The sequence below is a fragment of the Phyllostomus hastatus genome, unplaced genomic scaffold (assembly GCF_019186645.2).
Source record: "Phyllostomus hastatus isolate PE091 unplaced genomic scaffold, TTU_PhHast_1.1 phas_scaffold_216, whole genome shotgun sequence".
Classification (NCBI taxonomy): domain Eukaryota; kingdom Metazoa; phylum Chordata; class Mammalia; order Chiroptera; family Phyllostomidae; genus Phyllostomus; species Phyllostomus hastatus.
The window spans coordinates 12,483,900-12,498,282 of NW_025334018.1; the positions used below are offsets into that span (position 1 = coordinate 12,483,900).

Here is a 14,383-nt window from a genome sequence, read left to right on the forward strand (position 1 = left end):
GGGCTTGGAGCTGCCTGGCTGATCCAGGGCCAGTGGCAGAGTGTATTGCTGTGAGCTTGGGTTCTGATAGCCGAAGGACGGAGTATTGTACAAACGAGCGCATGTGCTTGGGGAGCTCATTATTCCCAAAGGGCAGGGATCCCTGCCCCAGGGCCTGAGCACGCTTGCTCCCAGGGGAAGTGCCCTGGCCTCCTCAGGAACACCCCTCCTCCCTATATTTGACTCTGTGGGGCCCTTTCTCATCTACTTGACCTTGGGAGAGCCCAGCCCTGTGGTGGCTTCTTCGACATCTGCTGGGATGTGTCTCCAGCGTGTGTCGCTAAGCCACAAGGAGCGGTAGCAGACAGCCCATCCGGAAGGTGAGGTCTGATTTGCTTTCTTAATCCTCATGTCCAGCAACACCGACTGAGAATTCTGCCATGTGTTGGGCATATTCTAGGTAGGATGATAAGGCTTGTTTATGGACTTAACATCTACAGAGGAAGACATATATGAGAACCTGCAAATGTACCAAATGGAAAACAGCAGGCCGGGTCAGACCCCCGTGAATCCTCCTGTGACTAGAGCGCAGGATGGATAAGGACCCAGAGGGGGCCGGTCCCTAGGCTGTGGCCCAGAGCAGAATGGTGGGGAGGCCATGAATGTTGTAAGCAGGAAATCGATACAGTAAGGTGTCCACCCTCTAGCCGTTCAGCGAGGGAACTGACTGAGTACGGTGGTGTGGGGCTGCCCCGCAGCCCGTTTCCGTGGGGCGGGAACTGGGCTCCAGGCCTCTTTGTCCTGCCTGTTGCCACCTGGCTTCCTTGACCTCATTAGTAAAACAGCAATGTAGCACTGGCCTTGCATTTGGGGCTGTTCTGAGGAGCCCAGAGATGATAGAAATGAAAGAGCTTTGAAAACTTAATTTTTAAAAGCCATAAGGTGTTTAGGCAGTGGGGCCCACAGTAGTATTATTTAAATATCATTTCTCTCATTCCCATATCCACTCCCCACGACACTGCTTTTTTAGAGGAAAGGAGAGGGGAGGAAGTGGCAGGGCCAGCAGAGCTGGAAATACCTAAGTACCTGCCTCAGCAGTGCAGAACCTGGGGCTTCCCCGACCTGAGGAGGCTCCCAGCAGGAAGCGGGGCCGCCTGGGCCCCGCCCCACCTCTGTCGGGGTGCAGATCGGATCTGCCCACAAACCACCGGAGGCACCCAGAGGGGCCCCCGGAGGCACCTACAGGCCAGGCTCAGGGTTTCCCCACAGAGGTGGCACCCAGTTCCCCACCCTTGCTGCAACTGGGAGTGGTTTCCATGTGATTCATATGAATAAAATGCAAAAAAAATAAAATAGAGGTGGCTGGCATTTTTCTAAGCAAGTCAAGTGCCAGGCCTTGTATTGTGTTCTAACTTATCTCCGGATCAGAAGAGGAAGTAAGGAAAGACTTGGCTTTCTCTCTCTCGGAACAAGAACATTTCTGTCCTTTCCTTTCTCTGGGAGAACTGTTCCCGCGGCTTGACTTAGGTGGTACGAGAAATTCCCACCTGAGCCGAGGCTGCTGTTACTGCTGGAGAGGCCAGATAGGAAAGTGACCATGAGCAGGCTGTGGAGGCAGATGGCTATTTTTATCCAGCTCTCTGAGCTTGGGCAAACTGTTTAACCTTTTAGACAGCTCTTCTGTCTTAAAGAAAGGGAGATAATAATGGTATGTGCTTCTTGAAGATTAAATGAATAAATCTGTGCTAGATGCTCAGGACAGTGCCTGGAGAAAATAAGGCCTTAATAAATGTAGTTCACGGTATATTAATAGTAGCATGTTTTGGTGTATATTACTGCCCCCCCACACACACACCCACACCCCAGCTGTCCTTGCAGCACCTGCTCCCGGGTGTCCACAGTCTGTGGTGTGGCCTCCAAAGGTGATAGTTCACACAAAACCTCATTGCCTCATCTCGGTGTCCTGCCTGCTCCTTAACCGAAAGCCCCTCTCTCCCTGCTTCCCACTCTGGGCCCAGGCAGCCCATGTGTGGCCCTTTCCCTCCCACTGTGTCCTCGTGGCCTCTCAGAGACGAGACAGTCCTCGGTCCCCAGGGCCACGGGCCGTAAGGGGCTCCTGGGAGCTGTGGGTGGTGTCTCCGCCCCTGCGGTGGCTCCCGGCCCTCCTGACGCCTATCAGCAGGTCCACACCAGCAGGGGTGATACCCACCTTGCGGGGGTGATGGGAGTCTGAACGATGAAGGGCCCGGCCTACAGCAGGCCTGTGGGAGGGCTGAGAGCAGGGGCAGGGGGGTGGGACACACATCGGGTCCATTCCTTGCTGGGCGGGGGCCTGAGAGCGGGTCCCCTCACCTCGGTAAGCCGGGCAGGCGTTCTTTGTGCACCGAGGATGGTGGCGGCCCTCCCGCTCAGGATCCTTGTGCGGACTAACTCGGGTGAGTGAAGGCTCAGCAAGACCTCCGCAGGCGTCACCGCTGTATTACTCACAGCCTGGGGTCCTGCCCTGCGGACGCGGAGCAGTGGTGGCCTGGCCATGCCAGAACAGCGCCTGCTGGAGCCAGCGCTCAGCGTCCCCTCCTCCCTCTTCCCCGCAGGGCTCTACGTGCTGGTCGGCGCAGGGGCCCTGATGATGGCCGTGGGCTTCTTCGGGTGCTGCGGAGCCATGCGGGAGTCGCAGTGCGTGCTCGGATCTGTAAGTGGGGCGCCAGGGAGTTGGTCTGAAGGGAGCTTGATGTCCGGCCTCCAACGCCAGCCCTTTCCGGGATCATCGAGACCTGGGCACCCACCTGCTCCCCCTGAGTCTCCATTTCTCCATCTTTTGCATAAGAACAATATTATCTTCGTCCCTGCCTCCTATGGAAAGGGGTTGCGGGGCGAGGAATGAGGTTATTAGTGTAAAGATGTTTAGGGAGGAAAAGTGTCTAACAATTGAAAGGGGCGATTAGGATTGTTCTTTTAAAAAACACTACTTCACAGTACATAAAGCAGCTGGAAGCTTCCTACAGGCAGGGTAGTGCTGTTATCAGGGAGAAAAGGCAAAACTTCACCAAACAGCCCTCTTGCGGCTTATTTTAACAAGTAGCCTCTGTCTTGGTTTTTGTTTTTTGGTTTTGCAAAAACCAAAAATTTCTGTGAACTGCTATGCGTCCAATGCCAGCGTGGCCCAAGAAAAACGGGAGAAGGGAGAAGACTAGCAGGAAGGGGGGAGTTTTTCGTGTCTCCCCACGAGGAGCCAGAACCAGCGGGTTTATGGTCAGCCTGTCCTTGCCCAGCGCAGCCTTCGCCTGTTACTATGTAAACTCACCTCTAACACGTCTTCATGCCCTTCCTCCTCTCCCTCTCTCCCCTGCTGCTGAGCACCTCTCCGTCTGGTTTATCACTGAGCGTAGTTACATCAGAGCAAACCCAAGAGACCAGGACAGAAATCTGTCCAGGACACCAGCACCTCCACCGCCACCTCCTCAGAGAAGCTTCCAGGCTGCACAGACTCAAGTCCCACCTTCCCCAAAGCCAGGCCCCACCCGTCACTTTCCACCTCCTGCTCTTCTTTTACATTTTCATAGGACCTCTTTTGTCCAGCAAGTGCTGTGTTGAGTACAGGTGCCAGGCACCATTTCTATATCACCATCTGAAATTGCCTTACTCGATTTTTGTATTGCTTTATTCCTTTCTCATAGCATCTCCTTTCTAATACAAGGTCCACAGTAGCAGAGGGAGGGGGGTCTTACCTTATTCTCCACTGTCTACCCAGCACCAAGGACAGTACCTGGCACAGTGTAAATGCTCAATAAACAATTGCTCAATGAATTAATGAGTGAATGAATGAATGAATAAACTACAAGGGACTAAGGGGCAAATGCTTCCTGCTAGATCAGCTCAAAGTAATAAACTTGCCTAATGTTTTTCAAATGAAACCAGCATCAAAGAGGCTGAATAAATCAAAAAGTGCTGAATTAGTGAAGTTAGTGTCTTCTCGCCACAGTTCTTCACCTGCCTGCTGGTGATATTTGCTGCTGAAGTAACCACTGGAGTGTTCGCCTTCATAGGCAAGGGTGTAGTAAGTAAAAATGTCTTACAATTTCTTTGTATGATGCTTCAAGTGTTCTTGCTATGGCAAAAGGCAGGAGGTTATTGACACTCACAGTGATGTTATAAAACCAAGGAACCCACACAAATATCGTTTCTGCAGAACCATTTAACCCAGAAGCATTGTTTGGGACGGGACTGAGTGTCTGAGTGTGCACACATGTGCACATCATTTTCACTCATTTTCACTAGCTTCATAAAGGTGTCTGTGATTTTTTTTAAATAAAAGGATCTCTAGTATAAGACTATCCCGTTCGAAATGGAATAGAGTCAGATTGCAGATGTGAGAAAGAGGGTTGGGGAAGAATGTATGTTCTCACCCGTTGTGTCTACCACTTGTCCTTAGGGCTTGGCCGGGACCGAGGCCATGACCTCTGTGTGCTGGTGAAGCCCGTTAATTTAGATCTGTGCTCAAATCGTAGGTGTCCAGAATAGGCCATTGGGAGAACCCACAGAGGAAGTGGCCTCTCAGATACTTAAAACACACTGTGGCAGAGAAGGGTGTTTCCGAAATGAAAAAGGAGGAAGAATGGAATCTTAGGTTTACTGTATTTCACATAAATTCACATGCTGTCAATTGAAACTATTTTGGATTTTAAAAAATAGTAAACATGTAGAATAAGTAAATACCACCTCTTTGGAATTTTCCTATGGTAGCTGGTTATGTTTGTAGAGGAATTCTCCACATTTTAGGTGATATTTGAATGCCGAAACAGTTTTCCTTGGTCATGAACACCTTTGAAACCACATTATGAGAAAAGTGGAGTTGTTTTAACCAGTGGGTACCAAGAAGCATAGGTCGTGACCCCAGCCATACATCCCAATCTCCTGGGTCGCCCAGCAATCTGGGGTCCAGTTGATGCCGATGCCCCAGGTTCGAGGCGTCGAGGTTCGAGGAACCTGCACTCTAAGAAATCTTTCTAGTCTATGAAAATTATTCTTGTTCATTTATCCTTCCATCTTCAAAAGTATCTTAGAAACCCCAGAACCTATAATCTGTTCCATATATGCAGAATTATCTTAAAATACAGATAAACATATTGGAAAGGCTGTGTTTTTGAAGGGTAAGGAAGAGGCGGTTTTCCGTGATGAAAGGAGAATGTTTGAAATTTCATTAGAGTTGTAAAGGTATCTGTGATTTAAAAAGAGAGAAAAAAAGATCTCTAGTATAAGATTATCCCGTTTGGAATGGAATAGAAGTCAGATTCCACTCACTGTCCCCTCGGTTTTCCTGGTGTTTTTCAGGCTATACGACACGTTCAGACCATGTATGAAGAGGCTTATAACGATTACCTTAAAGACAGGGGGAGGGGAAATGGGACTCTCATTACCTTCCACTCGACGGTAAGTAACTTCACTTCTTCCTTAAAAGTCAATCTTCTAAATGTAACTTGTGGGCCAGCTTCTCTCTGATCACCTGGGTTAAAAATAAAAAGCAGGGGATATTGCATATGTTTTATAAATTGTATGCTATAATGTATATATATGCATATATTTGTGTACATATATTTCTATGTACATATATACACACATATACTAATAGTGTAAGTTTACTGTTGAAAAAAATCCTTTAAAAAAGAAAAAGAAAAGGATCCTTAAAGAATTTTACTATATCTAGATTTTCTTATTAAATGTCTGTTCATGCTGTTTTCCCACCCTAAAGAGACGTTCTAGAATTCATATCATATCAGTATATGTTATTTGCATACTATTAATTATTTGCCATGATAGTTAAAGAAGCAGCTGTATTTCACAAAGACTGGAAAATATAATAGCACAAAACGATGTTTTTTATGTTTTCCAGAGTTGTTGTAAATTTTATTTGGGTTTTATATAGTGGGTCCTACAATTGTATTAACCTTCTAATTTTCAAAATACCAAGAAAGAAACAAAATTGTTCTTTTCGGTAAATTTCAAACATAAGTAAATAACTGAGAGTCAGTTCGGCGAGGCCAGGCAGCAGCACCGCGGTCCAGCCCTGCTGGCGGCCACCGTGCACCTCACGCATCAAACCCAGAGGAGGAGGCGGCCCCGCACACAGAGTTCACGAGAGGAGGTCGGGACACGTGCCCCAAAGACACAAAAGAGCACAAATGAGAGCTCGGAGAAAGGAGCCCAAACACTACCGGCTTCTCTCCAAGGGCGGCATCACGGTGCACCAGACACAACCATGATCTCCCGAAAAGCTCACTCTTAGCTGCGGCTCTGCCGCTGGACAGCTTTGTGACCTCGGGTTAGTCCCTCGCCTCCCTGATACTTGGCTCGCCTTGTTTGTAAAATAAAGGAGTACGTGAGACAGCCAGTTCCTTTCTTTCTGCAAGGTCCTCTCATCAGGGCACTGCTGCAAGCTATACCCACTTAACCAAGGAAGGCTGGCAGAGCTGTGGGATTTCTCAACCGCGGTGATACAAAGACGGAGCCCCGAGCCCCTGGGCCACGTGTTTCCAGGGATCCCAGCGCCAGTCTGTTCCGGGAACATCCCGGCAGGCACCGACCATTTATCCGGCTCAGGTTCAGCTACCCCAGGACATCAAGCTGCACACGGGTCCCTTTGTCTTTGAAGGGCCGTCCCTAAGGCAGGACACCTGTTTGCTGGCCAGGCTTCCAGCCCTGGTCTTTAGCCCCTGGAGTTTACTGTGGCCACTTCTCCACTCCCAGACTATCCCCAGTTAATGAACCCTTCCCAAAGCTCGTAAAACCCCAGCTACTCCACAGGTTAAATTACTCCCAGACTTGAAAGAAAAAAATCTAAAGGCCCAAGTCCTGTCCAAAAAACAGCAGTTTACTCAGACACTGAAATTAACTCCTTGCCTCTTTGGGTTGCCTTGAGTCACTTCCCATCATAAAACCGAGACAACTTCGGAGAAGTCTTTTTCTCGGTTCGCCTGCACAGTCACGTGACTCTCCGCTTTCTCAGCACAAACAGCGTCTGGGTTGCGGTGACCAGGCCGGGGCGCCCCGGGGCCTTAGTGGCGGTGCCCAGACTTGCAGCCGCTGCCCCCCCGTCCCGTGTCCTAAAAGCTGTCTTCTGACTCCCTAGTTTCAGTGCTGCGGAAAAGAACGCCCGGAGCAGGTCCAACCCACGTGCCCGAAGGAGCTTCTAGTACCCAAGGTAAGCGTCTCCAGCAGGGTCCTCTCCCAGTGCTGTCTGGGCCTTGGCTTTATTCTTTGTTGAGTGAGAGCTGGGTCTCCATCTCCCGCGCCCTGCGCAATGATGCAGACGCTACGGCACTGATGTGGCTCACTAATTTAATGCACACCCAAGAATGCTGCCCCACGTCTCTGCGTGGGGGTCTCAGTGCCGGTAAGTACTTGATGATTAAGCGCTGTGTGTCGGGCACCACGCCAGTTCTGAAAACGGTATGAAAGGCGCAGGTCCCTTTCTCAGTGGCCTCACAGGCTTGTCAAGGGACGTGGTGCTGTGCCTGAACTCTGTGCGGGATGCACAGCAGACAGGGGGTTAGGAGAGCTTCACAGAGCATGGGGTCCTTGAGCTGAGTGTTGACAAAGGAAGGTCATTCCAGGCCCAGAAAACAGCAGTGGCAGAGGCACACGGTATGACGCTCCATGACTGCAGAACAGGTTGTCCAGAGCGAATGGTGAGGAACATTTTTTGGAGAGGCTGTCGGAGGCATGATTTCACACCTGGAAGCTTGGGGCAGCGCAGAGGATTAACACAGTCGGCTTTGCATTGCAGGGAGAGCATTCAGGCTGCTGGGTGTGTCTGGGAGAGTCAAAGGTTAGAGACTATGGAGAGAGGCCACTTAGGTGACATCCAGTGGTCACCCTGGTAAGAGGGGATGAAGGGTTAGAGCACATGACAACAATGGGGAGGGAGGGGAAGCGGCAGATTCAGAGATGTTCGGGGGTGGAATCGGAAGTCGTCAGGCCTGGACCACTTACGGGCCTGAGTCGGGCAGGGGAGGAGGCAGCCGAGACTTCAGACTTCTGCGTCAGTGGAGTGATGGGCAGAGGCTCCACTCACCGAGCAGGTGAGTGTGGGGAAAGGAGCAGATCCTGCGGGCGGAGGACAGCTTCAGCCTCGGTCAAGTTTGCACTTCAGGTGTCTGTGGGACTTACAGGTAATCTTTGTTGAAGACGTGCGTGTGGAATCGCCGTATGTTGGTGGTCGCTAAGGCCATATGGGCAGGTGTGGATGGGAGCACGCAGGGAGAGAGTGTGGGATGGGGAAGAGGTGGCTGAAAACGGGCCAGGGAAGAGGTCCGCCGAGGACGAGCAGCCGGAACGAGACTGCGAGGGAGGAGTCGGAGTCAGGGAGAGCCCAGCGACAGTGGCACCCAGGGAACAAGGGAGGAGATGGCGTGTCCACAAAGTCAGATGCTGGGAGGAGGGTAAGACCGTGAAGGCTGGAAATAATTTGTTGGATTTGGTGCTTAGAAGATGGTTAATGGCGTTCACCACGTGCTTCCAGTGCAGCAGTGGGGAAAACACAGGTACCACATGGGAAATGAGGGAAATAGGAGAATGTGGGAACAATGATACCGATGCCCGAGGCGTTCGGCTGTGAAGGAGTGGGTGAGAATTTACTCCCAGCTTGTGTTGTGAAGCACCCACTGAACGCTCCCTGAGTCCTTCGGAGTTGGGAGAAGTGAGTAAGACAGCCGCTGCCCACAAGGGCTCACCCTCTGGCTGGGGAGACATCCAGGGAGGCGTTGCCCCATATGGTAGCATGGGAGACTCAGCCAGGCGCACGGGACTCGAGGGCTCCCAGGAGGCTCCCCTGGCGTGATTCTGAGGGTGAATTTTGAAGGATGAATAGGAGTTCAGCAAGCAAACAAAGGAATAAACGCTCCAGGTAGAGGACATCAGGCAAACGTAGAGGCCAGAGAAGGCAGCTGTATCCAGGAGAGTGTGGGGGCAGGAAGGGCCTGCCCGGGTGAGTCCTTGCAGAGGGGGCACCTGTTCTCAAAGGGCCTCCAATACTCTCCTGCAGCCAGAAATCGGGACTTCATGCCGCATGCTTAGGGTGCCGCTGCAGGTGGGCTCTGCGGTGGCATTTGGGTTTTCCTGAGTCTGACATAGTAGCAGTAAGGGGGACTGGAGGGGGTGCATAGCCTGGAGCTGGAGAGACCAGGTGGGAAAGCTGTAACCGCACGGCCAGCCAATAGTTGCTAACTGGTAACAAGCTGGACTGCGCGGCTGGAATGGAGAGGAAAAGGACTTCTAGAACATTATGTCTGCAGGACCTGGTGACCAGCGAGACAGGAGAAAAGCCAGATGCCCACTGCTGGGTCCTGGCTTCCCTGTCTGGAGGGATGATGACATCATTTACTGAACGGAGGAATAGAGAACAAGCAAATTTTGTAGAAAAAAAAAAGTGAGGTCAGTGTTTAACACGGGGATTTGGTGCAGCCAGCGGAACTTCCAAGTGGAAACGCCCAGTAGGCAATTGGAAAATTTGGTTTGCGGCTCAAGAGAGAGGTTTGGGAATCTTAAAGCTGTAGATTGAATTTGCTCCGTTAGGTTTGGAGGAAAAGAAGAAGGGTAGAGCTGTGGGAAACAATGTTTAGAAATGGCCAGAGGAAGAGCTGCCCACTAAGGAGATGAGGAGGAGTAGGCAGACACCAGTGAGGAGGCAGGACGAGGGAACAGGGACTGTCCCCAGGGCCAGGTGCTGCCACCAAGGTCAGTTCGGCATTTACCAGGCACTGCAGACACAGACGAGTGAGACAAAGTCCCTGCTCTCAAGGAACTTGAAGTCTGACAGCAGAGGCGACCTCAGCAGTGGATTGAGCACAGTGACAGCGGTGCGCACAAACTGTGCATGATGCCGTGAAAGCAGGGTGGGGCTTGGGTGAGGCCAGAGGCTGGGGGTCTGGGGTGGGGGGGAGGCAGACCGGAGTAGTGACTTCTGGTTAAACCTTCCGTTGGCAGGAGGGCCTGGGGGAGCCCTGCCTGCCCCAAGCAGCCTAAGCAACAGCACAGAAGCAGAAAACGTGGTGGCTTGTGAGGGGGACTAAACGCTCAAGGACGTACCGGAAAGCTGACCGAACTGAGCGTTTAAAAAGCGGTGACCCGGTGTCAGAGGCGGCGTGAGGGCAGAGCCCAGGCTGCAGGAGAGGGGGCAAATAAGGGAGGGCGCCCTTCACACAGTGTGGCTTTGGGCAAAGGACAGGGGGAAGGAGTCCAGAAAAACGGAAACCCAAATTCCCACTCTACACATCGAAATCATAGGCAATTAATAATAATGTTTAAAATAAAGGCAACTTAAAATAAAGAGATGCTATTATTTAACCTAAGAAATTGGCCAAGTTTTTTCCCCTTGATAATAATATACAGTGTGGGGCACAAATAACGTAAAATGAGCATTTTCAGAGAAATTGGTACACAAGTTTTAGAGGGCGATATGAGTATGCAAGGCTGATGGGTTAAGTAGTTCATGCCCTTTGGTCCAGAAATGCCACTGCTCGAAATTATTTTAAGAGAAGAAATCAGAGCTGCGGATAGAGACTTCTGCGCGATGGTGTTCTCTGCACCGTCATCCCAAGAGCAAAACCCCAGATAGGCCATTAATATGTGACAACAGGGGACTGTCTTAACAAGTTATGACTAGCATAGGAGAAAGTGTTTTACAGCCACTATGATCACAATCTTAGAGAACTTTTAATGAAAGAAAACAGTTTTGAAATCCAGTGTTAAGCTGAAAAAGCACACAGTTGTATATGAAGAATGAGCTTTGTGTCTAAGAATGCACCAACAATGCTAGTGATTATCTTTAGTGCTACTATGTCCCGGGTTCAGCACTGTCTGCGGTTTCAGGCATCCACTGGGGGTCTCAGGACGTGTCCCCCACGGAGAAAGGAGGGCGACTATACCATCAGGTGTTACTGCTGACTTTTCTTTTCCGCAACAGAATTGCATTGATGAAATCGAGACCGTAATCAGTGTTAAGCTCCAGCTCATTGGAATTGTCGGCATTGGAGTTGCAGCTCTCACGGTGAGAAAGTTTCAGAACATAGCCTTTGCCCTCGGAGGAGCCTCGTGCCTTTGCACCTTATTTCTCTTCATGTGACGGCAGTGTCTTGGGACATGTGTCTTCTAAAAGACAAAGCCATCTGTTGACAGGACATCTCCGAAAAAAGCTAATTGAATACATTAAGCCTGAGTTCTCTAAAATATGATACAAATATCATAGCATAATGACAACCTTGAGTTTATCATTGTAATAACTTCCCGATTTAAAGCCACCGAGCTTAAACTAGACCAGTGATTTTCACTTCTGGTCTCTCCCTACAGTTAGAAATGCAAAACAGCGTCAGGTTAACCCTCTCACCTGCGGTCTGCAGAGCCGGCGCAGTGTGGCACTGAGCGGCGTGAGCTCTGGCGTGATCACGCTGTCTGGCTTCCGCTCCTGGCTTCGCTACTTACGAACCCTGGGATCATGGGAAAGCTTCCTAATTTCCCTGTGCCTCAATTCCCTCACCTGTAAAACGAGGGTTTTAATGTACCAACCTCTTAAGATTGTCGTGAAGATTAAACGCAATACCACATACAAAGTATTATTAGAAATGATAGTGCCTGGAACATAGCACTGAAGGCATGCTGGCTGTTGATGCAATCTGTGTGCTCCCAAACACAGATTCCAGGCAGAGGGAAGAGCATTTGTGACTGTGTGGGTCGTAGTGCCTCCAGGCACTGCAGGTGGCTCTGCACTCCTAACGTGCACAGGAAGAGTGTGCGAGAATGGCTAGGGACTGAAGGGTGTGGTGGGAGTAGCAAGAAAAGATGACAAAGACGGGGTGTGAGGGTCCACATAACTGAGGTCTTTGTGTCCTTTCAGAGGTCGGGTAGAAAGAGGGGAGCCACCCAGGGTTAGAAGGACCTGGAGATAAAGTCGGAGGGAAGCAAGATTGGAGTCAGGTGGGGCCGGTAAAGAAGTGATTTCCATTCCCCGGGGGGCTGAGTGGGACGAGCTAATGCTAAGGAAGTACTTACCCTCTAAGCCTCCACGTAGGCTGATTCCTGGTCTAAGCTATGGTGGGGGCAATGGGAATTGCAAGGAAACTAACGAATTGGCAGGTCTGGGGAGACACTCAAGCATCTTTCCTCCTGTGTGTGTTTGGAGCACAGCAGTGGGGAGGCGGGTGACATACCATGCTGAGGACCCCCAGACCAGGGACACCTCTCAGGCCCTCCCCACCTGTCCGGGGCTAGCATGATCACCATCCTGAGGTGGAACATTTGAGAACATTCTGTGTAACGGAAGTACCAGACAGACCCTCCTCACAATCCTCTAGTCTCGACGAATGAGCCTCCTAGAAGCGGTCGGTCACCCCTGCCTCATGACAGTGACAGGATGAGGCTGGTAAAGTTTCTTCCTGAGGGCACCCTCTAGAGTAAAACTGGGTGAGGTCAGGGTTGCATCCAGCCTTACATTCCCTCCGTTGGCCACCTCGAATCAGTGCCCCCCGAGTTTCTCCCTTAATTCTTTTCTTCCTGTGGTAGGAGCTGCACAGAGCAGTCAGTTAACCAGATGTCCATTAGGTGTCTCCCCTGCCACACGCTGGTGCTGACTTCCGTCAGCCAGAAGGTTGGAGCCCCGCCCAAGCTTGAAGGCCACTCCCTTATTTAATTAGCTTACCCCTTCCCTTCCGAAATAACAGACAAACACATGTCTTCTTTAACCTGGCATTTGCAGACCCTCGTCTGATACAGGGTGGGATTGAGGAGAGAACCAGAGAGTCATGGCAATGATTTCTTTAAACGAACACTGACGATAGTTCATAAACATCGGGCCCGCAGAGAGCACTCCCCTGGCTCTGCAGAATGGTCGGGGGAAGCGCAGAGGACAAGGATCTTTGGGCACCCTTCTGTTCAGAGCGTCTCAGTGGCTACTGAGCTTGTCAAGCACTTGGCTTCTCCAAGATCATCCAAGACGTAGAAGACACCAAGAATATCATAGCTCAAACACCTTGGTTTATGTTTTGGTCAGACTATCGAGTTAAATAGTGAAGCATCACTTATACTTAGAAATGGACGGGAAATGAAGAGATGGTTCACTTTTTCACATGCAGCCACTGTTGCAAAAACTCAAATTGTTTCCAACATTGGACAACTATTTAGACCACAGGCATATTTAAACAACTAGTGGTTATAAACTCTTCTCAAAGCAAAGATAGAAGAGATCTGAAATTAACCTAAAATATTAAATTCCCAAAACAGTATTCTATTATTGGTCTTTTACAATTATTAACAACTGTTCTGGAAGCTAGATGTAGAGTTATTTTCTTCTAGCTGAGCCTTGTTACGTTTCAACAATAGTGAAATTGGAGTGCATTTTAGGCAGAGTTAATATGGAAGTCTCTAATCTGTAGTCATAATTAAGGAGATACGTAAAAATGCCATTTATAACCAGTAATTGTTGGTCCTATTACTTGTTAGCTTGAGTGAGACACACAGGCGCTTTCCGTCAGTTTCCGTGACCTGCAAGTCACTAACGCGTGCATCCTTCCCTTTCAGATCCTCGGCATGGTGTTCAGCATGGTCCTCTGCTGTGCAATACGCAACTCCAGAGACGTGATATGAAGCTACTCCCATGAGAAAACCACAGTCTAAAGCTTTCATATACACGTCACAGGAGCTGTCTCCCGGCTCATTTTTCATATTCAAAGGACATTAGGATTTAAATACTTTTCTCTCGATTGTACATTTGCACATGTATGTATGTTTGGCTCATCACTGACTTACCCTCGAGTGAATGCCTACGTATACTGACTGGGAGCGTGTTTGTGTGTGATTCGTGTGCTTCTGGTATATGCATTATACAGAATGAAGTGGGTTTTCTGGGAATTCCTGATTGGTTATAGAGTGAAAGGAACAGCCTATTGAATATTTACTCAGAAAAAGATCAGAAACTTTGATAAACGTGAGTAATAATGGATCGGTTTCTCAGAGTCTAGCCACAGAGAGTTCGGTACAGAGAGTTCAGGGACCCCTGGTTCACAGGAGCAATAAGCCACAGGAATGGAAAGACCGAGATGCAGGGTTAAAATGGACTGGGTCTGAGGAGAGTGTGAGGGTTCCTGGGATTTTTTTGTATACATGCTCTCCCCAGAATACAGTGAACCACAGTTTTAGGCCTAAATACATCTGTACAACTAAATATAGCATGGAAAATCTAATTTGAATAAGTCATACTTTCCTAGTATTTAAAAAAAAAAAAAACTCCCTCGGCAAAGAGGGTTCCACAGACAATCGAGTGTCCTGTAAAAGTGATTTGTAAGGACTGAAAAAGAAAAAGCCTTTTAACAACTTTTTAGGAAATATTTTTGTTCTTATATAAAGGTGTTTAAATATT

The 14,383-nt window shown here is 49.5% G+C and overlaps 1 protein-coding gene across 1 annotated transcript in view; it reads left to right on the forward strand.

Moving 5' to 3' along the window:
• TSPAN2 (tetraspanin 2) overlaps positions 1 to 14,383 on the forward strand; it is a 42,703-nt gene extending 28,320 nt beyond the window's left edge. The window contains exons 3-8 of the mRNA XM_045816740.1: positions 2,574 to 2,671; positions 3,962 to 4,036; positions 5,311 to 5,409; positions 7,106 to 7,177; positions 10,940 to 11,023; positions 13,546 to 14,383. Coding sequence (XP_045672696.1) covers positions 2,574 to 2,671; positions 3,962 to 4,036; positions 5,311 to 5,409; positions 7,106 to 7,177; positions 10,940 to 11,023; positions 13,546 to 13,611 — 494 coding nt within the window. The 3' untranslated portion in view covers positions 13,612 to 14,383. The remainder of the gene's footprint in view (positions 1 to 2,573; positions 2,672 to 3,961; positions 4,037 to 5,310; positions 5,410 to 7,105; positions 7,178 to 10,939; positions 11,024 to 13,545) is intronic.